The sequence below is a fragment of the Rattus rattus genome, chromosome 2 (assembly GCF_011064425.1).
Source record: "Rattus rattus isolate New Zealand chromosome 2, Rrattus_CSIRO_v1, whole genome shotgun sequence".
Classification (NCBI taxonomy): domain Eukaryota; kingdom Metazoa; phylum Chordata; class Mammalia; order Rodentia; family Muridae; genus Rattus; species Rattus rattus.
The window spans coordinates 171,755,870-171,782,925 of NC_046155.1; the positions used below are offsets into that span (position 1 = coordinate 171,755,870).

At 46.3% G+C, this 27,056-nt stretch overlaps 1 protein-coding gene across 1 annotated transcript; it reads right to left on the bottom strand.

Moving 5' to 3' along the window:
* Positions 1–1,534: 1,534 nt before the first annotated feature.
* Positions 1,535–26,140, bottom strand: LOC116892563 (zinc-alpha-2-glycoprotein-like). Its single transcript, XM_032894342.1, has 4 exons — positions 26,038–26,140; positions 3,631–3,894; positions 3,165–3,440; positions 1,535–2,068 (listed from the first exon to the last, which is right to left on the bottom strand). Exons 1-4 carry the CDS (start codon positions 26,117–26,119, stop codon positions 1,578–1,580), a joined length of 1,113 nt encoding a protein of 370 aa, XP_032750233.1. The 5' UTR covers positions 26,120–26,140; the 3' UTR covers positions 1,535–1,577.
* Between the last annotated feature and the right edge of the window lie 916 nt (positions 26,141–27,056).

The following is a 27,056-nucleotide window of genomic DNA, read 5'->3' on the forward strand; positions in this document are numbered from 1 at the left end:
AGGAACCCCCAACCGTAAGCTCATTCTCACTGCTATTCATAACTGAAATTTCGGTTCGGGGAGTTATCTCAGCCCTAAGACTATCAGGAATATGTGTTTTCTGACGTTCGCAGAGCACAGGTTGAGAGTCACTGATAGAGAAGGGACTTACCCACGAGGACTCCTCACACAGGTGCTTTCTTTTTAATGTCGCAGGTCACTCCAACATTCTGCCAAACTGAAAGCGCACAGTCGTATATACAGGGTCTTCTACACATGTTGGGGTGGGGTGGGGGGGGTCTAAGAGCAGATGCTTTCCATTGGCTTGATCTGAGATGTTAGGATTGCCTCATCTGCATGTGGAGGGGATTTGGGTGTTACTCCTACATGACTGATTGTCATGGTCCTCTTCATAGGGTGCCATGGTCTGTGACAGGGATCCTGTCAGCAGTATGTGAACCGCCTACCGTCCCCAGGCCTGAGGGTTCCAGGGATTCTGAACCCACTCAACCTTACCAAGTCTCCTGGCACAGTCTGCTACCCCACAATATACACACACACACATGTATACACACACACAAACACACACACACACACTACACAGATATTTAAAAAAAACACGCAAGAAACGCTCGTTTTTCTTCTGTCTAACATATACCCACACACACACACACACACACACACACGCACGCACACACAGAAACACACACACACACACACACAGACACACACACAGACACACACACACTACACAGAGAGAAACAGATGACACACACACATACCAGACAGAGACAGACACACACACAGACACACACACAGACACAGACACACACACACACACACACACACACACACACACACACAGACACACACACAGACACAGATGTAGCCATGTTGAATTCCAATGGACTGATGTGAACTCCCTTGTCAATAGTTAGAATATTGAAAATAATCTTGAGGCTATCTTTAGATTCCCCAATAGCCCTTTTTGTCCATTTCTGAGAGTGACCTGCTATCCTTGTGACAAGCCGCTGAAACCTTTAAAATGTATTAAGGGACCCGTAGCTTCCACCATCGGGAAAGGTAAGGATGGCGTGAGTTCCTTCCCCTCTCTGCTGGAACCCATCTACCTGATGTTTCCACTAATGTATTTGAGAATTATCTTGATTGATGACTTTCTCTGCCCTACTACAATAAACACTTCGCCAGATGTTGCCGCACTGGAACACGGTATTAGCGGAAACTTAAATCCGAGTTTCCAGGTCTTAGTCAGGCATATGTAGCCGCGGGATAACCACGTTCAGTTCCCTTTGTTGTGAGAGCTGGGTTGTTTGGTTCTGATTGACACCACCCTTCTTCTGCCTGGCCTGGCTTCTCAGCGGCCTCCAGGATGTGACTGATGCAGGGAGAGCATCACTCACGTCCTGTCCCTCCTAACTGCAGCAGCAAGGAAAAGAAGGGAAAGACAAAAACAAAAACAAAAACAAAACAAAAAAAACAAAAAAGCTCTGTCTCCAGGCCCCGGGCTAGAAGGAAAACCAGATCCCTCCCAGCAGGAGTTCCTTACCTGGAAGTTTCTTGTCCTTTGGGCTCTGGATTCAGTTGGCTCTGGGCAGTGCCACAGACAACATGACAACGGGGAACGCAGATATGGCTGAGGCTGTAGCACAGCTGGAAGCATCCGGACTGTCCTTATTAGCGTTCCCCGTAACCAGTCCGCCATCAACCACGTGGTCATTGTGTGTTCTATGGGGTCCTTCCTGCTCTTGCCTCGTAGCCCATGAGGCGGATGGCCATCCCATGCTCTCGCCAGAGACAGCGGTCTGCATGATGCTGCGGTTGCTATGCCTCAGGTTGCAGGCGAACTGTGGTTCCTGTCCAGGAAGAACCCGAATGGACACCCAGGTCTGGTAGGTCCCGTCCCCACTGGGCAGGAGGGTCCCAGGCCCAAAGACATCCTGCTGTGCCGGCTTCCCATCCCGAAGCCAGAGCAGGGTGGCCACACGGGAACTCAGATTAAAAGCCCGGCATGTCAGCGTGATCCTGCCCACGGGATAATTCCTGCAGGTCACGATCACCACCGGGGAACCTGGGAGAAGAGGAGAAAGAGCTGGTGAAAGGTAGGGTGTGGAGGGCAGAAACTACACAACTACACAACCACGCTGTGCGCCTGTGCCTCCCCACCCCCACCCCAGACGATGTGCCAGTGGTGAGAGGACTGGGGAGTACAGCACGCAGTCCCAGTGATGCCTGATAACATGGAGGTATCAGGCCCCTATCTGCCAGGGGACGGCTAGAGGCCAGAAGATCAACCTTCCAGTAGATGGCTTGGTAGGGACAGTGGGCTTCTCTAGTCAACAGATGGCTGACAATCTGACTTCGTACCCCCAAAGCTTGTGTCATGCACTCCAGGAGACAGAGAGGCGCTGCCGGACTGCGGCTCTAATTCTTTGCCTCTTGGCTTGACCCTTGACCTTGCTCATGAGGACTTTTGACCGGTTCCCAGCATCTTCACTGCCTACCCTATCCCCATTTCAAGGGGACTTCTTTCTTTCTTCTTCTTCTTTTGTTTTTTGTTTTTTTTGTTTTTTGTTTTTTTTTTTGAAATCATGAGACTTAGCCAAGGAGCAACTTTGACTGTCACCCTAACGGGGCCTTGTAGAGCTGTGCATACCTGGGATCCAAGCATTCAAGAGGTGAATGTGGGATCTTGAGTTCCAAGCCAGCCTTGTATCAAAAACGGAAAGCTTAACCTTTCTCGAACAAAGCAGAGGGGCTGGAGAGATGGCTCAGTGGTTAAGAGCCCTGGCTGCTCTTCCAGAGGTCCTGAGTTCAATTCCCAGCAACCACATGGTGGCTCTCAGCTATCTACAATGGTATCTGATGCCCTCTTCTGGTGTGCATGAAGACAGAATACTCATATACATAAAATAAATAAATCTTAAACAAACAAACAAACAAACAAACAAACAAACAAAAGAGCTGAGCTTCAGGTAAAGGACCCTGGCTATGGAACATGGGAATCTGTAGTCCAGCTCCACGGCTGGATCCTTCTGTCTTGTCTTAACTCTGAGCAAACATCTTACCACCCAAGCCCAATTGTTCATAACTAGCTGTGTCTCCTTCTGGGTCAAGAACATCCCTGAGAAAGAGGCTAATGGAGAGAGGGAGCCCCGTGTCAGTACCTGTATCCGGCAGAACATTACTCAAGGAAGCCAGGTGTCTCTGGAGCCGAGCAGGACATGTGTCATCCAAGAACGTCTTAACTAGGTCAGCCCTGGGTGCACGTGGCTCCCAGAACGTCTTCTTCTGCTGGGTGAAGGGCACATACATCGTCCATGTGAGAGTCTTTTGGTCGAAGGTGAGGAGGTTCCGCCCGTCGTAGCCCAGGTGCCAGAAGCCTCTACTGCTTCCGTTTCTTTGAAGCTCACAGCCCAAGGTTGCCTGAAGAGTGTATGGGCCTGGCCCACCCAGGCAGGGACTTGTCACCTTCTTGTCCCTGGACCCCAGCTCCCTGAGACTCCAGCCTAGAAGGGACTACCCAGTGCTCTGCCCCATGGAAATTCAAAATCAATCTGGCTGAGCCCTTCCCAAAATCATGGCTTAGTGATCACAGATGGGACCTGTGTAGCTCTGGTTCTCTACACTCACCTTTGTCGTGGCCCTTCTGGTTTATCATCTCAGCCATCATCTCCCTGAGTCTCTCCTCCTCCTTCGGCAGATTCTCAGCCTCTCTTGCACATGTCTCATCTCCCCCAAGGCCCTTAATCCAGCATGCCCAGGGCTTTGCACTCCTCCTGTCTCCATTGTACCTCAGGAAGAGCTCATCGTCTACGTATATTAGGACCAGGAGCCCGGTCTGCTCAGAGCCCTCCAGAAAACAGGCTGTGACATCATAGCGCAGAGTGTGGGTTCCTGAGGGAGGAGGAGACAGGTGACGCAGTTGGCCGGTTGATGATTTCTGCAGTTAACTGCTTCTGCCTTGGGGCTGAACTCAGAGAACTGTACGGCTGTGGGTGTGAATGTGGGGTGCTTTGTTATAGCATGAAAGAGAAAAGGGGAGAAGTATTGTGAGCAGGGGATGAGGAGATTCAGGCCCCTTACCCAAGGGCTGGAGAGCATGAGGACATGGAAACGGACATGGGCTCTTCTCGGTCTTTTGAGACCGTGCATTTCATGTGATTACTGAGATGGGTGCTAACATCTGAAGAAGCAAAATACTCAGAGCTGTGGCCCTGCAACTTTGTTCCTAAGCCAAGAACCATAAACGCTGATAATCTGAAACTCATAGCAGTTAATGGAATCAGAGCCCATCCAAGGCGGAGTGGTGGTGGTGGTGGTGGGGAGGTAATAAAATCCCTGCCAGTTATTTTGCTGGAATACAATAGCGTTCTGCTTGGGCTGGGGATGGTGGTGCACGCACGTGGGAGACAGAGGTAGGGAGATCTCTGAGTTTGAGGCTAGTCTGGTCTACAGAGTGAGTTCTAGGACAGCCAGGGCTGCACGGAGAAACCCTGTTCAATAAAACAAAACAAACAAACAAAAGCAAGGAACAAAAGAGAGAAACAGAGTGGGGTGGGGGAGAATTTTCTGTTGAACACATTTCAACAGGTCTTACGGGGTCGGAGGAATAGATTCCAAAGCTCTGGGTCTCAGAGCCCTCTAGCTGCTAATGCCTCCCTAGCCTGGGGTTTACTGAATGCAGAGAGCTGTATCTCAAGCTACACCTGAGTTCTGAGGAATGGCGGATGGGCCAAGCTCCGGCAGCACGGGCTGGGCCTCAGCTGCCTTAGAGCTTTTTTTTTTTCTTTCTGTTTGCTTGCTTTCCTTCAAAGTGGGAGTAACTCAATATAAATTGACCCATGGTCCCTTCGTGGGGAAAAATTAAAACAGGTCCAACTTCTAGTACAGGAACAATTGCAAGTAGGACATAAGTATATAGAGTTGGTATATTTTGTAATGTGGGGGAGGGGAGCTTTAGGGGGCCCATGCTGAGGTGCCTCCCTTCCCCCCTAGGTATCAGGAATATGAAAAATGAAGTTTATTTGGGACATGGGAAATGGGCTTGGGGAAGGGAGTAACAGCAGAGAGAGAAAGGAGACAGAGAAGGACAGAAAGAGAAGAGAGAGAAAGAAGAGGAGAGGCCAGCCGGAAACAGGTGGGGGGAGAGAGAGGACAAGGAGAGAAAGAAAGAGAGGAGAGAGAGAGAAGGAAAGAGAGAGAGAGCTAGAGAGAGGGAGAGAGAAGAAAGAGGACAGGCAGGGTCCTTTTATATGTGAACCAGGTGCTGCCTGGCTGTTGCTAGGTAACTGTTGGGCAGAGCCTAGAGGAAGTGCTAACAGCGCTGATTAAATTTCCTGGGGTACTGTGATGACGCTCTCCTCTCCTGCTCCTCTAATCAATACATAAATGCTTAACTCTCATGGTCGAGAAACTAAAATAGCAAAATTTGAAAATTTGGGCCATGTCAACTGGGTACGCTCTTTTCTGCCCTTCACTACTGAGGGCGTGAGTCTGCTTTTTAAGTTGTTTTCTGGTGACTCTCCATTAAAATCTATTAAAAAAAAAGAAAACCACCTGAAGTAAAGCGGGTTATTAGCTTATTAAATCAAGGTGCTGAAGCTACATTTTGTGAAATTAATTCTTTACTTCCTTATTGTAGGGCGCCCTCCAGTGGTGAACAACAGTACTGCGCATGTGCGGTTTTTGCACCTGGTGTCAGTTGGCCGTTAATATGCTAATGAGGGGCGGTACCATGCTAGTGAGGTGATTCGTTCTCCGCCAATCCCTGGAGGACAAGTAGTGGGGTGATAGTGGGGTGATAGTGGGGTGACCCGTGCCCCACCAATCCCTGAGAGATTATTAGCATACTGTTGTGTATATAAGGCGAGCGACTTTGCTGTTCGTGGTCCCCTGTCCCTGTTCAAGAGAGCTGTACAGTAAAGGCTTGTTCGCAGAAGAATCCTGTTGCCGCGTGTCGTTCTTACTGGCGAGACGTTGGGCGCGCGACACCTTATCCCTTATTCTTCCTCCTCCTCACTGCCGACTGGGATTGCATATCGGCAAGGTAATGGTATAATAGAAGGTTATGCCTGTCATAATTGTCTGCAACTATCTGTACCTCCTCATTTACAAAAGGATTATGACGTAATGGTGATGGGAAGGACATGCTCTAAAGAAGTTACTGGCAATGAACCTACGGAAATTATTGTGCTATTAAATAAAATGTGGGTGGATTATTTCTTCCATGAATGGAAAGAAAACGAGGAGGAGGAGGAAGAGGAGGAAGAGGAGGAAGAGGAAGAGGAGGAGGCGGTTCTAGGTATGGTGGAGGAGGAGAAGGTTTATTGTAGATATGAGGGAGGGCACAGCCGGAGACAGGGACATCTGTGCTAGTCTGACCCTGAGCCATGTGAAGAGAGGGGGAGAGAGAAGAGCCAGGAGGCCAAGAGGCCAAAATGATAAAAAGTAAAAACAAACAAACAAACAAACCAAAAACCAAAAACCAAAAACAAAAAAACAAAACAAAAAACAAACCACATAACCAAAATGGCTGGATATGGAAGAGTTGATGGGGGAAGGGCAGCCCCGCTCCTGGGTTGCAGAGTTCAGGGTATGGGGTGGGATATACCAGCAAGGAGGACCCTGTAACAGGTCAGGACTGAGGGATGCTGGGAGAACCCAATGGCCAGGCCCAGTTTGATATGTTAAATGGTCATCTCAGCCGGTTAGTTTAGAATTCTGAGAAAGCGGGACACTGCAGAGTGAGTTTGGCCTTTTCAGCAGCCAGGTGGCTCAGCCTCTGAAGGACTGGACAGCCAGGGGATTTTCAGAAGCTCTTTATTGTTACCCAAACGGCACTTTTATCAAACCTTGACCAAGCACTTCTCATCCCTAGACTTCCTGGTTTGCAAGGTATGTCTGGGGCTAAGTTATGCAATTGCTTTGTGCATCCTTGGGAAGAGCAACTCCATAAATCTCAGATAACAACCACTATTTACAAAAGGCTACTTACTTCAAAGCCTAGGTGCCATCGGTCCAGAATTCATGCCAGATACAATGGCTCTGCTAAAATTCTGCTACGTACCAGCTTAGCCTTTTCATTGATAATAAATGACGAGGCAACATAATCATCTTTCACTGACTCTGAAATGTCATGACCTATGTGTCCCAAAGGAAGCTGGAATGCTGGCCAAGACTAGGAGAGAGAGAGGAGAGGGAGGGAGGAGGGGGAAGGGTGAGGGAGAGAGAGGGAGAGGGAGGGGGGGAGGGGGGGGGGAGGAGGAGGGAGATCTGGCCACTTCACCCCTTGCTGTCTAGCTCCCAGGGACCATCTAGAGCCAGGAAGGGCAGGCAGCTTTGGAGCAGTTTGTGAGCATGATCACCAGGGAGCCGGGGTGGGCGGGTCCCCCCCCCCCCCAGTGCTCCTGGAGCTGATGAGTTGCTGGAGCAGTCCGCAGTGGGTTTGAAATCTTCCAATACAGATAGACTAGGGACAGAGGTGAAGTTAGAGTTAGCAAACATTTTTAGCTTGTGCGAACACTTGAAACTTCCAGGCCCACGTCCTGGTAGTGTGGGAGAGAAGTCTCAAAACCAGGGGATCCCATTCTTGAGAATAGGCAGTAAGTAGGGAAACTTAGACTGGTGGTTGCCTGGAGAAGGTTTGACCTGTGAGAGGAGGATCCCAGTTGACTTAAAAGGATTGTTTACAAAAAGAGATATAAGTTTTAGATGTGCTAATATCACCACTCTTTGTACTCTATACTGACGTCTACATTGTAGAAAGAACTGCCGCCCATGCCTTTGACTTATAGTAAAAGCTTGGGAACCCGGAAATGATTTTGGGTTAAAAGCATCTGCGAGTTTAGGTCCTTTCAGAGCTTGGTAGTGAGGTGGACTGCTTGCGTTTTCAGCAGAACTCCAGGACAGGGAGGCCTGATTAAATGAACTGCCTAGGTAGCTGTCGCCCTGGGGAAGGAGCTGTTGTTTGTTTGTTTGTTTTGCTATTGTTAAACTGACACAGTCAATACCATCAGGGGTCTGAGAAGGATAAACTACAGCAGAAAGTATAATCTAAATGGTCTACTTATCACTTTCAATGACAGAGTTTCACCCTCTACCTGGATAGTTATTCTAGGCGTTGGAATTCAGATCTGGAGCAAACAGCTGAGGTGCATTTTTATTTAACATCACAGAGTGGACCTGGCCTCCAAGTTCCCCCTGCATCCCTCAGTTCCTAGCCTGGCATACAGGCTCCCCCTCCCCCAAGAGGCTCTGCCCTACATAAACTATGTTGGCCTTTCTTTCCTTCTTTCTTCTCTCTCCCTCTCTGCATTTTTCTTTCTCCCTGTGTGGGCACACTCTTTCTCTCTTTCTCCTCCTCCTCCTCCCCTCTGTTTCCTTCTTCATGGCGACTTCTCTGGTCTTGATGCTTAGGACCGGCGAACCTGCCTGAGAGCTGCTTCCCAATAAGCCCGTCTTTATACATTCTAATCTGGCTTGAATTAAAGTCACGGCTGCACGGCATGGGAAGCTTTTTTTTTTTTTTTTTTTTTAAAGATTTATTCATTTATTATATATAAGTACACTGTAGCTGTCTTCAGACACACCAGAAGAAGGCATCGGATCTCTTTACAGATGGTTGTGAGCCACCATGTGGTTGCTGGGGAATTGAACTCAGGACCTTTGGAAGAGCAGTCAGTGCTATTAACCGGCTGAGCCATTGAAAGGAAAATTATACAGATGTAAGGTTTAAAAATATGAAGTTAAAAGAAAATTCAGACTCAGGATTAAACACTGTGAAAAACAAGTCCAGGCAGCCCGCCCTGCCGCTGGGACTAACAGACCATAAAAGATAAAAGAAAAGGAATGCAGGAACCAGCCCGAGTTATCAGGACTGCCCAAACCATCTGGCAGGAAGGCACCTCCCCAGCTTACTCAGAGTCACACCTTAACCATATGTCCTTCAAACCCTGATACGCCCCTAGCTCCTAAAATCCTGTACGCTCCAGTCAATACGTACTCTCCTGCTGTGCTGTAATCTCACTGCCATGTTTAAATGAGCCAATCACCTATAGCCGCGCCAGAAATTAGCCAATTGTGTGTAACCGCGCCAAACCCCCTAACTTCCCCTATATAAACCCCCGATTTTGGAGGCTCGGGGTCAATTCCTCTGTCTCCTGTGTGAGATCGTGTCGACCGGGATCGATAAGACCGGGATCTCGTTAATAAAGCTACCTCGTGCTTTTACATCAAGAATGGCTACTCGTGATTCCTGGGGGCACCCCACCCCGAGATCGGAGCGAGAGACGCAGTTCCCCGTTTTGGGGTACGCTCTTTCACCATCTCTCCAGCCCTGGAAGCTTTTTTTTTTTTTTTTTGTTCTTTTTTTTCGGAGCTGGGGACCGAACCCAGGGCCTTGCGCTTCCTAGGCAAGCACTCTACCACTGAGCTAAATCCCCAACCCCCCTGGAAGCTTTTTTATTAAGCATTTTAAGTGCCATAGTCAGTAGATGGCTGACGAGTTTGAGGACCATTATCTATTAAGTATGTGTGAGCCAAACGAACTGTGTTTTAGTTACTTGCTTTAGGCTTAGCCTTGAAAAGATATACAGGAGGCTAAACAAAGCTTGCCACTACATGAATTACACAGCAGTTTACAAGACAGTAGCATTTTTGGTTGTTTTTTCAAGTCAAGGTTTCTATGCGTAGTCCTGTGCCACACCCACTCCAGTGGAGTCTGTAGGACATGAAGCTCTTGTGTGTCGTTTCTATGCAGAGCAGAGGCCTGTGCCTGGAATGGCTTGGCCTCCTGGAGGGCCCTGGCCGTCTCCCTACGAACAGATGATGACTGGGGTCTGTGCTTGCGGTGGAGGTGCCTTCTGTGTTCTAGCCTTGGTGATCTTAGCAGCTTTAAGCCTGTCAGCAATATCTGATTTTAAGAATATAGCAGTGTGGGAAGATGGTCATGTACCTTTAGATGTCTCAGGAACTGAAAGTTCAGAGCCGGAAACGTCTCACACCATCATGATCCTGATGAACTCAATGGCTGTGATGAATTCAACTGCTGTATCCATTAGTTCCCAGTGAAAGACCCACTCCATGAGTCTTAACTCAGAGCTGCAACAGGCTTGAACGAGCCCAGGCACGCCCAGATACCTAGGGCCGAGTCACCGTTAAAACTAACAGACCATAAAGGAAAGGAATACAGAACAGACTAGGAGTACGGATCTGGCAGGAAGGGATAAGTCCCTAGCCCCGACATTCAGGGACGTCCCAGCCATTACGTACTCTTTTACCATGTTACAACCTCATTCGAATATGATTCAAACCTGCCAATGTGTGTAGCAATACCTTATTACCTCATCTTGTGAAATAACCAATCATATGTGAACATGTCTATATGCCTCGTTTAAATCCACCAATCCCCGTAATTATGCATCTGCTTCTGTACGCCCGCTTCTGCTTCCCCAAACCCTATAAAAGCCCCATGCTGGAGCTGCTGGGCGCGCAAGTCCTCCGAAGAGACTGTGTGCCCGCAGGTACCTGTGTTTTCCAATAAACCCTCTTGCTGATTGCATCCGAGTGGCCTCGGCTCGGTCATTGGGCGCTTGGGGGTCTCCTCCTGAGGGAAAGGTCCTCTCCGGAGGTCTTTTCATTATGGGGGCTCGTCCGGGATTTGGAGACCCTCCGCCCAGAGATCACCGACCACCCACCGGGAGGTAAGCCGGCCGGCGTTTGTCTTGTCTGTTGTGTCTTGTCCTGTGAATGATCGATCAATAGGCTCAGATCTGGGGACTATCTAAGGGCCAGAGAAGGAGCTAAGCGAGCTCGACTTCTCCCCGCAGCCCTGGAAAGGCGTTCAAGGGTGGTTGGAGGAGAGGAGATCCGGATCCGTGGCACCTCCGTCCGTTTTCGGAGGGATCCGCACCCTTGATGACTCCATCTGAATTTTATTGGAGTAGAGGATCCAAGACCCTCGCTGACTCCTTCTGAATTTTTGGTTTCAGTTTGGTACCGAAGCCGCGCGGCGCGTCTGTTTGTTACTTGTTTGACTGTTGGAATTGTTTGTCTTCTTTGTGACCTGACTGTGGTTTTCTGGACGTGTTGGTGTCTGTTAGTGTCTTTTTGACTTTTGTTTCGTGTTTAAAATCTTGGACCGACGACTGTGTTTGAAATCATGAAACCGTTTGCTTTGTTCGTCGAAGAGTTTTACTTGGTCCCCTTAACACTTGGTGAGTGAGAAACTTGGTTTTGTGGACCCCGCTCTAGTGGCGGTGTGTTGGTTGATAGCTAAAGTTAATTTTTAATACCAGCACCAGTGGGGGTTGGGGATTTAGCTCAGTGGTAGAGCTCTTGCCTAGCAAGCGCAAAGCCCTGGGTTCGGTCCCCAGCTCTGAAAAAAAGGAAAGAAAAAAAAACAAAAAAAAACATAGTGTTTTATCTGTGCTTGTGCTCGCAGCCAGCTGTGATGAACTGGGGAAGATTTAAATTTTGCTTGGGAGTAAGGAATCTTAAAAGCGGAGTTTCAGCTGGTATGGCACTTAGTGCGTAGCTGCCTAAAAGATCAGAAATGCTGTCAACAGGCTATAAAAAAAAGGGACAGGCGGTGTTAGAAATGCTACGGGAAGAACTATCTAAAAAGGCTGAGAGCGAGGTGGGAGAGGACTATAAGGAAAACAAGAAAGGAATTTCTGACATTTGCTCACAGAAGGAGAGCGCTCATTAAGAGAAGTTCTTTAAGGAAGCCTGCCTTATCTGCTGTCCTTATTCCAAGGGAGGAGTCAGTCTCCAACATTAAATTACTTTTCTCGCTGATCATCATTAACATGGAGAGTGCCTTTGGTCCTATCCCCACAGCAGCCAGTTCCTGCCCCTATGGTTAAAATGCCCCAGGTTGGGGGACAAAAAGAGCCCCTAAAATAGTTTCAAAGAATCTACAACAAGCTGTAAAGAACTTTGTTTTGTTTTGCCAGTCAAAATTTAGAATTCAGGCTTTGGCGGTGGCCAAGGTCAGAATTAATGTGTTCTCTTCCATGGGCCTTTAAACCCAGTGAGACAGTTTGGTAAAGGGCTGCTACTGAGGTCCTGATAGCCCCAGGTGAACTGGTTACAATTCTTTTGTCAGCCACCTGGCATCTAGCAACCAGGTTCTAACCATCTCTCCATCCGTTTGTTATTAGTTGTTACTAGAAGGCTAGTGTCATTTGGAGGCTGGTTCTCTTGAGAGGCAAAGCCACCAAGCTGACACTGAAGAGAGGTACTCCTTAAGGGAAAATCTAAGTCCAGAGAGACAGCCGGTAACAGATAGGCTGCCCCTCTGCTCGCCTTTCTGTTTCATAGACAAAGTTGTGCTTATATTTACAATGGCCTTTTTGTCCCAAGAGAGCCTCCTGGTTTAGCTGTGTGACTAAATGCTGTTTGCCCTCTTCAGTAGACCTCTATTCTCAAGATTCTCTTGTTTTCTCACCATCCCATTTGAGATGCTTGTTAGTAGCTGTTACAGGTCTTCTTTACCACTGAGGAAAGACAGAATCCTACTAGAGGCCAGAAAGAATGTTCCAGACATGGATGGAAGGCTCCTGACTGTTGACTTCAATACCCCTGAAGGTAGGGAGTGCTCCAGGTCTGCCCCCAGGCTCCAAGGGTGGGTCTCCTAGGGGCTGGAAAATGCCCCACCAATCTGGCTAAGATAAGGAAAGGGTATGAAGAGAAAGTTACAGAAATTTGAAGGGTTAAGCTAAGTCACTGAGAGAGTTATTGTAAGTTGCAGAGAAAATAAGTTGATGCGTGGTTTAGGGTCTGTGCAGAATAGTGGACAGCACCTAATAGCTGTAGAAGAAGATGCAGAGACTGAAAAAAGAAAGAAAGAAAGAAAGAAAGAAAGAAAGAAAGAAAGAGGTAAAAAGAGCAGGAAGCTAGGGAAGAAAAGAGACGAAAAGAAGAAGTTAGAGAACTAAAGAGAGATAAAAGATGAGAGAGAAACATATACTGGCCACAGTAGTTAGGGAACCTAGGAAGATAGTACCTGGCAACAGAAGAGAATTCCTGGCTAAATATCAGTGTGCCTAATGCAAAGAAAAAGGACACCGAGTCAGGGACTGCCCAAGAAAGAACAAGAGGGGCCACTTGGAGAGCTTCTTGGTCCTAGAGTGCTGGCTATGTACAGAGATAGAAGGGAAGTGTGGATACAGGGACCCAATGCTCTGTGCTCCTATGCCCCCCAGTGGGCCAATATCCAAAGACCTTGAGTGCAAGGGGCTACTGGCAACGAACAATACTTATGGACTGCCCGAAGAACAGTGGACCTTGGCATGGGCCGGGTAACCCACTAGTTCGTAGTCATCGCTGACTGCCCCCATCCCTTGCTCATGAGAAAATTGCTCCCCAAAATGGCTTGTGTGGGCTGAAATGGCTGGGTGAGGCCATGTGTATGCATATCTACAGACTGTGTATGTGGAGCTTAAGACCTGTCTCAGTGCACCAGTACCTGATGCTGGGAGATGAATGGCTTAGCACTGTTCTGCTTGGAACATATCACTCCTGCCAGCCGGGCACTAACAATTATCACCCAATCCAGGACTTAAACTGTGATAGAGTGGCTGATGTTTGCCTTTGAATAGAGTGTCCCAAAAGATGGGACCACTGGTCAGCTGCCATGGACTAGATTCTCCACTGGGTGGGGACAATCTGGTCACCTTGCTGCCCAGTCCGGACCTGGAACCACCACAGCATGAGTGTCAAGCACTGGCAGAAGCCCATGGGTGGAGGAAAGACCTCTGCGATTGGCTGATTGACTGCTGCCGAAAGCCGAGGACTTTGTCACAGACGGGAACAGTTCTCTTCATGAATGAAGGTCAGAGATAAGTGGGTGCTGCCATGGTGGACAAAACGATGTCATCTGGGATGGCTGAACTTCTACGCCCCCAGCACATCAGCACTGCAGATGCCTTTGCCATCTCTTGGATGCCCTGGTGAAGCCAACAACTGTGAGTACTATTCATTGCCCAGGAAAACAGGAGGGAAGAGATTCAGTGACATGGGGCAGTAACAAAGCAGATAAAGTGGCTCAGGAAATGGCTATGCAGGAGCCTATCCTGGTTACAGGCCTGCAAGAGACAGCCACTGGGAACTGGGATTGGACTAAGGGATGTCCTCACTTAGAATGTAAAACAGAAGAAAAGGCCCAAATTGCTTAAAAAAAAAAAAAAAAAGACAATGACGCACTTGAGGGGAAAGCTATACTCCCCAGAGAACAAAGAAAAGACTCACTTTGCCAAATACAGAAATGGACTCATTTAGGAGATAAAAAGTTTGTCCAAGTAGTTAAGTGTATGTAATAGACTTTAAGATTTTGGCCAGAGAGGCAGTAGAAAGTATAAGGTATGTCAATAAGTGAATGCTTAGCAAGCAAACAGGGCAAAGAGACCTAGAGAGTTTAGTGAAAAGTCGAAGTGAACTTCACTGAGATAAAACCAGAAAAATATAATCACAAGTATCTCCTAGTGCTTGTAGATACTTTTTCAGGAATAGATAGAAGCTTTCCTCACCAAACGAGAGACGGCCTCTGCAATCATCAAGAAGATACTGGAAGAAATCTTTCCCCAATTTGGAATGCCTAAGGTAATCTGGTCAGACAACAGCCCTACTTTCGTTGCCAAGGTAAGCCAGGGTGTGGCCAAGTATTTAGAGGTCGATTGGAAATTACATTGTATTTATAGACCTCAAAGTTCAGGACAGGTAGAGTAAATAAATAGAACTCTAAAAGAGACCCTGACCAAATTGACCATGGAGACTGGCACAGACTGGGTGATACTCCTTCCTTCTTGCTCTCTTCAGAGTAAGAAATACCCCTTCCAGATTCAACCTTACCCCTTTGAGATCTTATATGGGGCCTCAGCCCCCCCTGACTGTATTAGATGATGTTACTGAACCAACATGTCATAGTAATAATGATTTGTATACCAGGCTAAAAGACCTACAGGTGATACAGAAAGAAATCTGCTCACAGCTGACAGCAGCCTATGCCCCGGAGACCCCTGAGACATCCCATCAGTTCCAGGTCGGAGATTGCAGCTACACTGAGCCCAGACATTCGAGCCTCGCTGGAAAGGACTGTACCTGGTGCTGCTGACCACCCTGACAGCTGTCAATTCTCAGCCCTCACCAGCCGTGTACTAGCTGTTGGGGCTGAGAACTGGGACCTAGAGGGAAATTCAGTCATGTTTGTCCTGGGTTCTATCAAGATAGGTGTGGGATAGGCTTGATTTCCATTACAAATGATGTAACATTGCATATGTTAGTACTCCTAACACTTCTTGGGACTGTGCCTCAGGGATCACAATCTGTATAAGTTTAGAAGTTCTAAAAGCTAGTCATGACCTTGGTGTGTAGGTTTAGATAGTGTCCAGATTGGAATCCTGATGCTAAAGACTTAGTAAGACACAAAAAAAGGAGTTGAGAATTACTTAGGGCTAAGGCTAACTAGGTGCTGCAAGGGCAGCACAAGGACATCTGCTGTTGCAATGCAAGGCTTATAGAGAATTCAGAACTGCCATTCAGGAGTAATTAAAGACTCCATGAATAAACTTAGAGAAAGGTTAGACAAAAGGCAGACAGAGAAGCGCATCAGGGATGGTTCGAGAGCTGGTTTAGTAGATCCCCTTGGTTTGCTACCCTGGTGTCCACCTTGATGGGACCCTTAATCATCCTCCTCCTAATCCTCCTCTTTGGCCCCTGCATTCTAAACAGATTGATGCAGTTCATAAAGAACAGACTCTCAGTCATTCAGACGCTTGTTCTCACCCAACAATACCAGAGGGTAAGACAACAGGAAGAGATTCCTTAGAATTCGATTTGAGTAAAGGATTTTACTCAAGTCTAAAAAGAAAATGGGGAAAATGAAAGACCCCTCCATGAGTCTTAACTCAGAGCTGCAACAGGCTTGAACGAGGCCCAGGCACGGCCCAGATACCTAGGGCGAGTCACCGTTAAAACTAACAGACCATAAAAGGAAAGGAATACAGAACAGACTAGGAGTACCGGATCTGGCAGGAAGGGATAAGTCCCTAGCCCCCCGACATTCAGGACGTCCCAGCCCGCACGTACTCTTTTACCATGTTACAACCTCATTCGAATATGATTCAAACCTGCCAATGTGTGTAGCAATACCTTATTACCTCATCTTGTGAAATAACCAATCATATGTGAACATGTCTATATGCCTCGTTTAAATCCACCAATCCCCGTAATTATGCATCTGCTTCTGTATGCCCGCTTCTGCTTCCCCAAACCCTATAAAAGCCCCATGCTGGAGCTGCTGGGCGCGCAAGTCCTCCGAAGAGACTGTGTGCCCGCAGGTACCTGTGTTTTCCAATAAACCCTCTTGCTGATTGCATCCGAGTGGCCTTGGCTCGGTCATTGGGCGCTTGGGGGTCTCCTCCTGAGGGAAAGGTCCTCTCCGGAGGTCTTTTCACCCAGCAAATAGGAGAGAGAGTAATTGCAGTTACTAACAACATGGCTGTTCCAGAAAAGCCTTTCCCCCCTTTTGAAAAAGTTTTGTTTAGCATGACTCAGAATAGTAACAATTTTTTTTTAGAAAGATCATAGACAAGTTCCAACAAGTTGAACAAACTTATCAAGAGTTAACTATGGTTATAAAAGTTTCCTTATTAATCTGAAGGGCCATAAATATAGAGTTTAAATTTTATTAAAACAAAGGTAAGGGGCTAGGGAGATGGCTCAGTGGTTAAGAGCACTGGCTGCTCTTCCAGAGGTCCTGAGTTCAATTCCCAGCAACCACATGGTGGCTCACAACCCTCTGTAATGGGATCTGATGCCCTCTTCTGGTGGGTCTGAAGACAGTGACAGTGCACTCGTATACATGAAATAAATAAATCTTTTTTTTTTTTTTTTTCTTTTTTTTTTTTCCGGAGCTGGGGACCGAACCCAGGGCCTTGGGCTTCCTAGGCAAGCGCACTACCACTGAGCTAAATCCCCAACCCCATAAATCTTTAAAAAAACAAAACAAAACAAAAAAACCACAAAGGTAAATGATGAATGCATACCTGGTGCCCACAAATCTGGCAGTATAACTGCAGTTTTCTAAACTATTGTTTGCAGTTGAGAACTGTTTCCTAGACTGTATGTTCAGCTTTCCTCTTTGCAAGGAACATTGGTGGGGTGATGAATAAGAGCTGGATGATTGCCAATTATGATGTTCCTGTTCTAACTGCTTAAATCTACGCCAAGAAGTAAAGCTTTGTGCAGCAACGCACACCTCGAGTTTGTGTCTGTCTGTCACGCCGAATCCGTTCTCTACCTGAACTCCAAGCCTTGGTCTCTCTGCTGACACACTCCCCTCGGTGGTCTGCGGCAGTCCTGCCTGTCCTGGACTCACTCTGTAGACCAGGCTAGCCTCAAACTCACAAATAGATCTGCCTGCCTCTGCCTCCCGGGTGCTGGGGTTTAAAAAAATGTGCACCGCTGACTGCCCAGTTGTGAGTAGTTTTTTGAAGATGAGGATCTTACAGGTTTATCCCTGTTTGAGGCTTAAAAGTGTGAATCCACAATTTAATTGAAGATCCTTGAGCTTTAAAATAAAACTTTAAACCACAAGTGTAATCCATAGGTAGACTAGGAACTTTCCTGATCTTTTTTTTATAGTGTGCCAGGATAGAATTTCACAGTTCTTGTATGACTCAATGTAGCTGCTCTGGGCTACTTTGTGGGTTCTTCTTTTCCCCACCCTTTATCCCCAGGTTTTGCCTCCTAAAGCTAGGTAGGAGAGAACAAGGTTAGAGGGGAGGGAGGAAAGTCCCTGAATGTAGTTTGTTTCCTTTTGTTTCTTCTGTGATCATAGTTACTCACAAACTACAAACTACAGCCAACTCCAGCTCCCTCCCCGGGCACCTCCCATTTATGTACCCTCTCAAAATCTCCCAGAATTCCAAGCATCTGCAGCTGGCAAAACCACACCTCTGCCGAGCAAGAGGCAAATCAAGGTCAGCTGCGCAAACAGCCTGAAGCAGCTTCACATTCCTACACCTGGATTAAAACGAAAGCATGCAATGTTTCTGTGGTGTTTTTTAAAAAGAAAAAAAGAAACAAAACTTCCAGAATTTTCAAAAATATCACCACATTCCCCTGCTTCTGTTTTAAGCCATTAATTGTGCTGAGTGTATCGGGAAATTATAAACAAAGACATTTTCAATTAAATAAAGGCTTTTGTGTCGGTGGCCAAGGTTTTCAGGAGACCTCTCCTGCTCAGTTCTAAATTTTATCAGTTTTGATGTATCCACAGTTTTTCATTTCCTGTGGAAATAGAAACAAATCTGCATTCCCAATGTAAAACTTTTGCTGGCTTCCATTCTGATGTTGATACATCCTTATAATATATGCTGATTTAATTACACAGTTTTTCTTCCTTTTTTAAGATTTATTTTATGTATTTGAGTACATTGTCACTGTCTTCAGACACAGCAGAAGAGGGCATCGGATCCCATGACAGATGGTTGTGAGCTACCATGTGGTTGCTGGGAACTGAACTCAGGACCTCTGGAAGAGCAGTCAGTGCTCTTAACCACTGAGCCATCTCTCCAGCCCTACACAGTTTTTTCCATAACCCAGTGTCTCTCAGCTGCTGTCGTTCCTTTCTTGTTGAAGGTTCAGAAAGTTAACAGAGTACCATTTAATCTATCCCTGGGGCTCTTTATTCTTTCCTTTCGTTTTATAAGCATTTCTTTTAAGGTGGGATTACATTTTCCTACAACTGCTTGTCCTGTAGGATTGTGCAGCATGCCTGCAATGTGCTTTAAATTATAATATGCAGAGTTGCCTCATCTTACTGGAGACGAATGCAGGGGCATTGCCAGCCTTAGTTTGTGCGTGCGTCCCCACAATAGCCATTACTTCCAGGAACTGTGTCCCTACAACTTGGAGGCAGAGACTCCCCCCTGCCACTTTCACCATGCCCACCTCAGCCATCATTACTTGAGGACGTGGCTCCTGATGCACCGGATGGACGCCAGTCCTATGTTACATCACCATTTGCTATTCTGTACCCAGAGGATAGAAACATTACTAAAAACGAGCATATGCATATAACGTTTCCTGTGAAAAATGCTATATGACTAGCTGCATACATTCCACCGTGAGCCCTAAGGTTTTCCTCATTGTATGTCAGCCACCTTATGTTCTGCTGCCTGTTAATCTTTCACAGTCTTGGTAGGAGAGTTCTGCTATGGATGCACTGGAATGGGTTGCTAATGCTCTCTCGAGGTCAAAGAGATTTATTGCTGAACTCATTCTAGGCGCTGGGATCTACGTAAGCCCCGGTTGTCGCTTTGGTACGACAGGTGCACACTGTTCACCATATAAATTATCTCAACATATTTTCTTAGCACTGATCACACAGAAAAAGATCCATACAGGTTTGACAGACAGAACTAATGTTTTACAGGAAGCCATTGTTTACATGGAGACTCAGATTCTGAATATTAAGGCACACTTAACCACCCTGTGCCATGCCAATTATAAATGGATTTGTGTTACTCCTCTGTCCTGTAATAGGTCAGAGAGGTCCAGAGATCAAGTCCATGCACATCTGAGAGCTGTTTGGAAACTCTGCATTCTCAGGTTACTCATTCTAGGCTGCAGAAGAAGTGGCTAGTTACTTTTCTAACTCAGTTAGCACATTTGTTAAAAAAGTTCCTTATGGAGTTTCCTTATAAATTTAGGAATTATTATAGGGCTAATTGTTTTGTTTCCTGTAGGGGCTGATTGTGATGCTAAGTCCTTTTATCTAATTGTTTGTTTTTACTTAAGATTTATTTATGGGGGTTGGGGATTTAGCTCAGTGGTAGAGCGCTTGCCTAGCAAGCGCAAGGCCCTGGGTTTGGTCCTCAGCTCCAGAAAAAAAAAAGATTTATTTATTTATTACATATAAGTACACTGTAGCTGTCTTCAGACACACCAGAAGAAGGCATCAGATCCCATTACAGATGGTTGCAAGCCACCATGTGGTTGCTGGGATTTGAACTCAGGACCTCTGGAAGAATAGCCAGTGCCCTTAACCACTGAGCCATCTCTCCAGCCCACCCAGTTGGTTTTTGATCTATCAGTAAAGATGCCAGGGGCAAATCGTTGGGCGGAAGGAAAGAGGCCAGACTTCCAGGTTCCCACTAGAGTAGGCTAGGAGATGCAGGGCAAGAAGAGATTTTTACCATGCTTTGGAGGGAGAAAAGGCCACCAGCCATGTCAGATCCACGGCGGAGTGGTCATCAGTCACGTCCCCAACTGGGCTGCAGTAGCAACTGAAGCTGAGGGCAGATTTAGGGTGTTGAGCTAAGAGTATTTGGAAGGGCATGCTAACAGTGGGAGATTAGAAGCGCCCAGCAATTGAGCCAAGAAGGCAGGTTGAAAATAAGCTAATGTGTGCTAGGCAAATGAAAGACACACACACATTGCATTGTGTCTGAGTTCTGGATCTTGTCATTTAGGGATGTGGTCACAGGTTTCAGTGGACACCAGGAAAAGACAGGGTTATGGATAATTCTGAGTACAAGAATAGTGAAGGGAGTGGTTCTGCTGCTAAGGTATTGCTCCCCAATTGGTTCTCGATTTGTCAGTAAAGAAAGCCAGGGGCCAATTGCTTGGTGGAAGGTACAAGCAGGACTTCTGGGTCCCAGGAGAGAAAGGCAGATGCAAGGAAGGAGAGAGAGGAGCTTTCTGTTACGCTTTGGAGGAAGAAAAAGCCAGCTGCCATGTGAGGTCTCAGAAGGCGCTACAGGCAGGTGGCCAAAGATGTTTGGCAGGGGCTAGGTGGGACTAGCCACTGAAGTTTCGGGCAAGTGGAGAGACAGAGATAATAAGTTGGTAAGGGCACCCTTTTCCAGGTGGGAGAGAGTTAGCCATTGTGCCTTGAAGGCAGGTTGTAAAGTAACAAACTGAGTGTGTTGTATCTTTTATCCACAGATTGAGAGAAGCTACAAGGGGGCTGGTGAGCCTTGTCACCTCTCATTACCAAAGGCAGGTGTCTCACAAAAGGGGAGTCAGGTAGGGGCTCCAGAGTGAGCTTAGAACTTGCTCAGAACTTAAAAGGCAGTAGCTTAAAACTACCCACAACAGAATGGAGAAGAGCTGATTAGCCAGCTTAGCTGAACAGGACTTCAAAAGTAGGAGGTAAGAGATGATCTGTTTCTCGGTAAATACAAACTGTCATCAGCTCAGCATAGGAAACACTTGCTACTATAGACTGGCTTGCTTAAACTTTGTTAATCAATGACAAAAGAATGATTGCTTTGGGGCTACAATGAACTGGTGGAGAAGTAGATGGGAAATGTTTAGTGAGGTATGAGTTTCAAAGAAAGAATACATTATAGATAATTCTGTTGTAACTTTATTTCGTATAATGATTTTAATTTGTTTTTGAAGAATATATTCTTGGTGTGATTGTTTTTGGAGACTATGTAGCTTGTGGCTATGAGGTAACCTTTTTCTTCTGTAGAGAAATTTTGCCTAAAGTGGTATGTTTTACCCACACAGTGTGTGTGTGTCTGTGTGTGTGTGTGTCTGTGTGTGTGTGTGTCTGTGTGTGTGTGTCTGTGTTCCCAACTTTTCACAAACCCCAGAGAATAAACTTTTTTTTTTTTGCTGGCCCTGGAGAATAAACTACAGAATCAGAGGAAATTAAAAAATCATCAGATCCTACTATAGTAACCTGGGCTGGCATTTTTGTTCTCTTAGGGTCTGTATGACATCTGTCCAGGATCTTCTGGCTTTCATAGTCTCTGGCGAGAAGTCTGGTGTGATTCTGATAGGTCTGCCTTTATATGTTACTTGACCTTTTTCCCTTACTGCTTTTAATATTCTTTCTTTATTTTGTGCGTTTGGTGTTTTGATTATTATGTGACGGGAGGAGTTTCTTTTCTGGTCCAATCGATTTGGAGTTCTGTAGGCTTCTTGTATGCTTATGGGCATCTCTTTCTTTAGGTTAGGGAAGTTTTCTTCTATGATTTTGTTGAAGATATTTACTGGTCCTTTGAGCTGGGAGCCTTCACTCTCTTCTATACCTATTATCCTTAGGTTTGATCTTCTCATTGAGTCCTGGATTTCCTGTATGTTTTGGACCAGTAGCTTTTTCCGTTTTACATTATCTTTGACAGTTGTGTCGATGATTTCTATGGAATCTTCTGCTCCTGAGATTCTCTCTTCTATCTCTTGTATTCTGTTGGTGATGCTTGTATCTACGGCTCCTTGTCTCTTCCTTTGGTTTTCTATATCCAGGGTCATTTACCTGTGTTCTTTCTTCATTGCTTCTATTTCCATTTTTAATTCCTTCAACTGTTTGATTGTGTTTTCCTGGAATTCTTTCAGGGATTTTTGTGATTCCTCTCTATAGGCTTCTACCTGTTTATTTATGTTTTATTTATGTTTTCCTGCGTTTCTCTAAGTTCTTCATGTCTTTCTTGAAGTCCTCCAGCATCATGATCAAATATGATTTTAAATCTAGATCTTGCTTTTCTGGTGTGTTTGGATATTCAGTGTTTGCTTTGGTGGGAGAATTGGGCTCTGATGATGCCATGTAGTCTTGGTTTCTGTTGTTGGGTTCCTGAGCTTGCCTCTCGCCATCAGATTATCTCTGGTGTTACTTTGTTCTGCTATTTCTGACAGTGGCTAGACTGTCCTATAGGCCTGTGTGTCAGGAGTGCTGTAGACCTGTTTTCTTGTTTTCTTTCAGCCAGTTATGGGAACAGAGTGTTCTGCTTTCAGGCGTGTAGTTTTTCCTGTCTACAGGTCTTCAGCTGTTCCTGTGGGCCTGTGTCCTGAGTTCACCAGGCAGGTCACTTGGAGCAGAAAAGTTGGTCTTACCTATGGTCCTGAGGCTCAAGTTTGCTCGTGGGTGTGAGAGATGGTGTCTTAAGGCAGATAAAAAAATTAAAAATTCCAGGGCATCTGGTACTGACTCATTCACCGGCCCTCCGAATGACTCCGGACCTGAGTAAACGAGTAACGAGCCCTACCCCTGTGATGTTTGTCCAAGTCCTTATTGTATACTGCTCTAGTCATTGTGTCCTGCAGATAGAGTTCCAGGGAGCCGGAGCAAAGCCTATCCAGATGTTTATCAGGTGCAGGAGCTTCATCAACTCTAACATTTACCCCAAAAGGACAAAGAAGAGGCATTCTTTGGGAACAATGAGGACGACCTGACCTCCCTCTGGCCTCAATAGCCCTGCTCCAGGAACTAGCTGACCATAAAACACTATCATGAGGACAATCCTGTGACTTTGAGAGTTTCACCTTTTGACATTTTTGGTATTTCCTTCTGACATCCCCCCATCTCCTGGAGCTCGTGACTTCTTCCTTTAAAAAGCCCTTCTCCCAGCCACTCAGGGTTGACACCTCTGTCTCCTGCGTGGGATACGTGTAGGCCCAGAGATCTCCGTAATAGATCTCCGTAATAAACCTCGACTTTGCGTATTACATCCAAAATGGTCTCTCTGTGTCTGGGGTCCACGATTTCCCGAGACTTGAGTAAGGGTCTCTCTTCGGGGATCTTTCAGGTGTTGCTTTTGAGCTCTCCCTGAGGGCTGCAACCAGGAGGACCTGCGCCGCCTTTTCCGGGAGCCCCCGTGCACCGGGGTCCCAGATGGCATTAGGTGTTTTCCTCTGGAGTCAGAAATGTGGGCAGAGTGTACTCTCTTCTTCACTGCACACTTTCTTACACTTAAGTCATATTGTCCTGCCACGGCTTCTCTCTAGAATATCTATTTTTAATCTATATTTTATTTATTTTTTATTTGTTTATTTATTTTTGGTTCTTTTTTTTCGGAGCTGGGGACTGAACCCAGGGCCTTGCGCTTCCTAGGCAAGCGCTCTACCACTGAGTTAAATCCCCAACCCCTTAATCTATATTTTAAACGAGAGTTGAATCCAAGTTACATATGTAGTATATTCTAAATAAGAGTTGAATCCCATATATAATGAATTGTAGCAAATTAATGTTATCCATGTATAGATTTTGATGTGAAGCCCTTTGTTATAAGCTTTTAAAAAATTTTTGGTTGTGAGTCTAGCCTTTAATGGCTGAGCCATCTTTCCAGTCCTATTGTAAGTTTTTAAAAAAGATTTATTTATTTTATGTGTATGAGTGCACTGTCCCTCTCTTTAGATACCACCAGAAGAGGGCATTGGACCCCATTACAGATGGTTGTGAGTCACCATGTGATTGCTGGGAATTGAACTCAGGACCTCTGGAAGAGCAGTCAGTGCTCTTAACCACTGGACCACCTCGCCAGTCCCCTTTGCTATAAGTTTTAAGCCTAATTTTTGCTACAGATTTTATAGATTTTTTTAAAAAAATCATATCCAATGGATTTACAAATTCTGAGATAGAGCTTAGAGTACAGTCTTACAAGTGTTTTAAGTCTGGGAAGTAAGAGAACCCTTTAGCGATATGAGACCTTTGAAATTGTAGAGCAGAGAAAATTTAGATAGAAGCGATTTTGGGGTCATTTGTGTAATGGTGAGGTTGTTACCATATGAGAGAATTTGAAAAATCAATCATGCCAATCTTGGGCATTGATCTGTCAAAAGCAAGCAGCCAGATGATAGGGAGATGGCTTAGTGAATAAGAATGCTTTGAGGAGCTGAGATTGGCAGCCCTGAGAAACTCACTGGTCAGTCTGCTGGACTATGAGCATCTGCATTAAGCAGAGACCCTGTCTCAGGGTAACAGAAGATCTTTGCTGTTTGTCCCTTGCACACACACACACACACACACACACACACACACACGTATGCATGCACACACACTTGCACACGCACCCCCCCCCACAAGAACACACACAATTTCCCATTGAGAAAATTAATTCTAGGTAGCCAGGCAGAGCTCCAAGGCCAGCCTGGTATACACAGCAAGTTCCAGGATAGCCAAGGCTACATAGTGAGACCATTTGCCTCAAACAATAAGCGACAACAACAATAAAAATAATTATCCCTAACATTAAAAGACAATCTTCTGGGGTTGGGGATTTAGCTCAGTGGTAGAGCGCTTGCCTAGGAAGCGCAAGGCCCTGGGTTCTGGTCCCCAGCCCGGAAAAAAAAACCAAAAAAAAAAAAAAAAAAAAAAGACAATCTTCTACAACTATCCCCGGAATCAAGGACCGGAGGGGAAATTCTCACACTTGCCCAGATTGTTCCCTTCCGCATACCCACCCGGACACTCTCCACAGCTTGGCCCCTCCCACTCTTAACCGCTTAAGAGACTCGGTTTTCTATCCAGGCCTCTGCCCATGGGGTGCAGACACTCACCAACTTCCTGGGTATATCTTCAGGGCAGGGACATTAAAAGCTCCATTTCCCCCACACTCCCCCACGCATAAGGCATTTTCTGCAACCTTCCCTAGCTGCAGGCATTCTACTTTCTCCATAGAAGACCACCCACTGAGCTCTAGCAAAGGGCTTCCAGTTCGTCCTTGCAGGGGCTTCCTGATTTCACGATATCACGATATCACAATAGTCATATGCCCTCCAGCTGACAATAAAGCCTTCCCATGTGACCCCACACCCACTTATGCCAGCCAGAGGTATGTTTTACAAAAGCTGCTCAACTGGCTAAGCCTCAGTTTCAGTTTCAGTTTCCGCTGCTCCCGCTCCGTTCTTTGCCTCTCCCTCCTGTACCCAATCGTTCTGACCCAACCTTAACAGGCCCCCCCCCCCCCCCCCCCCCCCCCCCCCCCCCCCCCCCCCCCCACCCCCCCCCCCACCCCCCCCCCCACCCCCCACCCCCCCCCCCACGCCCCCTGAGAGGTTTTTTTTTCCTATATAATCCAGACTTCTTTGGTCTCTCTTCTCTCCCTCTCTCTATGCGTATACTTTCTCTCTTTTTCCCCCCCTTTCGTGTGGCTCCCTCCTCATTGTGATCTCCTTGGCTTGGTTCCTTGGGATAACTTTTGTCCAATATACTCTAAATCTGACTCATTTGACCGGCAGAGAAATAATTTATGGCTCACCCCTCCCCTCCTTAAAGGGATGGTCCCCATCCTGCCCAGAGCTTACCCTGGCTCCTGGATCCCTGTGACTCTGTCAGGAGCAGCGCAAAGATCAACAGTAGGACTACTGTTCCAGAACTGGCTTCCATTTTCCTCCTTTGTGTGGGCACATACTTCTTTTCAGGGCCCCGCCCACTAGCTAAGTACGACACAGGGCCTCTGACACAGTCTGGTGGTGAATGGTAAAAGTTTTAAAGTTGCCCCCCCTAGACACAAAGTTTAAAGCAGAAGAAAAAAACAAAACAAAACAAAACAAAACAGGTTAGGCCCCAGAATTGTATGTTCCAAGAAGCCTCTCCTAGGGCTATAGAATGGGTAATTACATTGGCCAACTCAGCAGCTTTCTCCCAGAAACTAGCTGACCATAAATCTTAGAGAACAATCTGAGAAGCAGGAGACAGCTTCTCCTAGGAAACAAGCTTGAAAAACAGAGAGCTTTTCCTTGTGATTTTTCACTGTTATTCTACACACTTTCCAATGATGCCATTCCTGCCCCCTCGGGTTGTGGTTTTGAAAAGAAAATTATATGAATTTAAGGTTTAAAAATATAAAATTAAAAGAGTAAGCCCTGCCGCCAGGAATAGCAGGCCATAAAGATAAAGAAAAGGAATACAAAAACCAGCTCAGGCTATCGAGGACTGACCCATAAACCATCCAAAGACATCCCCCCCAGCTTACTCAGAGTCATACTTTAACCAGATGTCCTCCAGACCCTGATAAGCCCCTACTTGTGCTTTTCAGCCATTGTGTCCTACAGAGAGTATTCCAGGAAACCTGACAGCCCAAGCCTAACCAGAGGTGTTTCAAATACAGATGCTTCATCAATTTTGACAAACTTTTAAAAATAATGAGGACCTAAAGACCCAACCATTCTCCTGATTTAGTAGCTCTGTTCCAGGAACCAGGGGGCCATAAAACCTTTTGGCGTCCCCTTATCTCCTAGAGCCATAAAACAATCCTGTAACTTGTGGTGCCTTCCCCTTTGACACCCCCTATCCCCTGGGCTCACAGCCTCTGCCTTTAAAT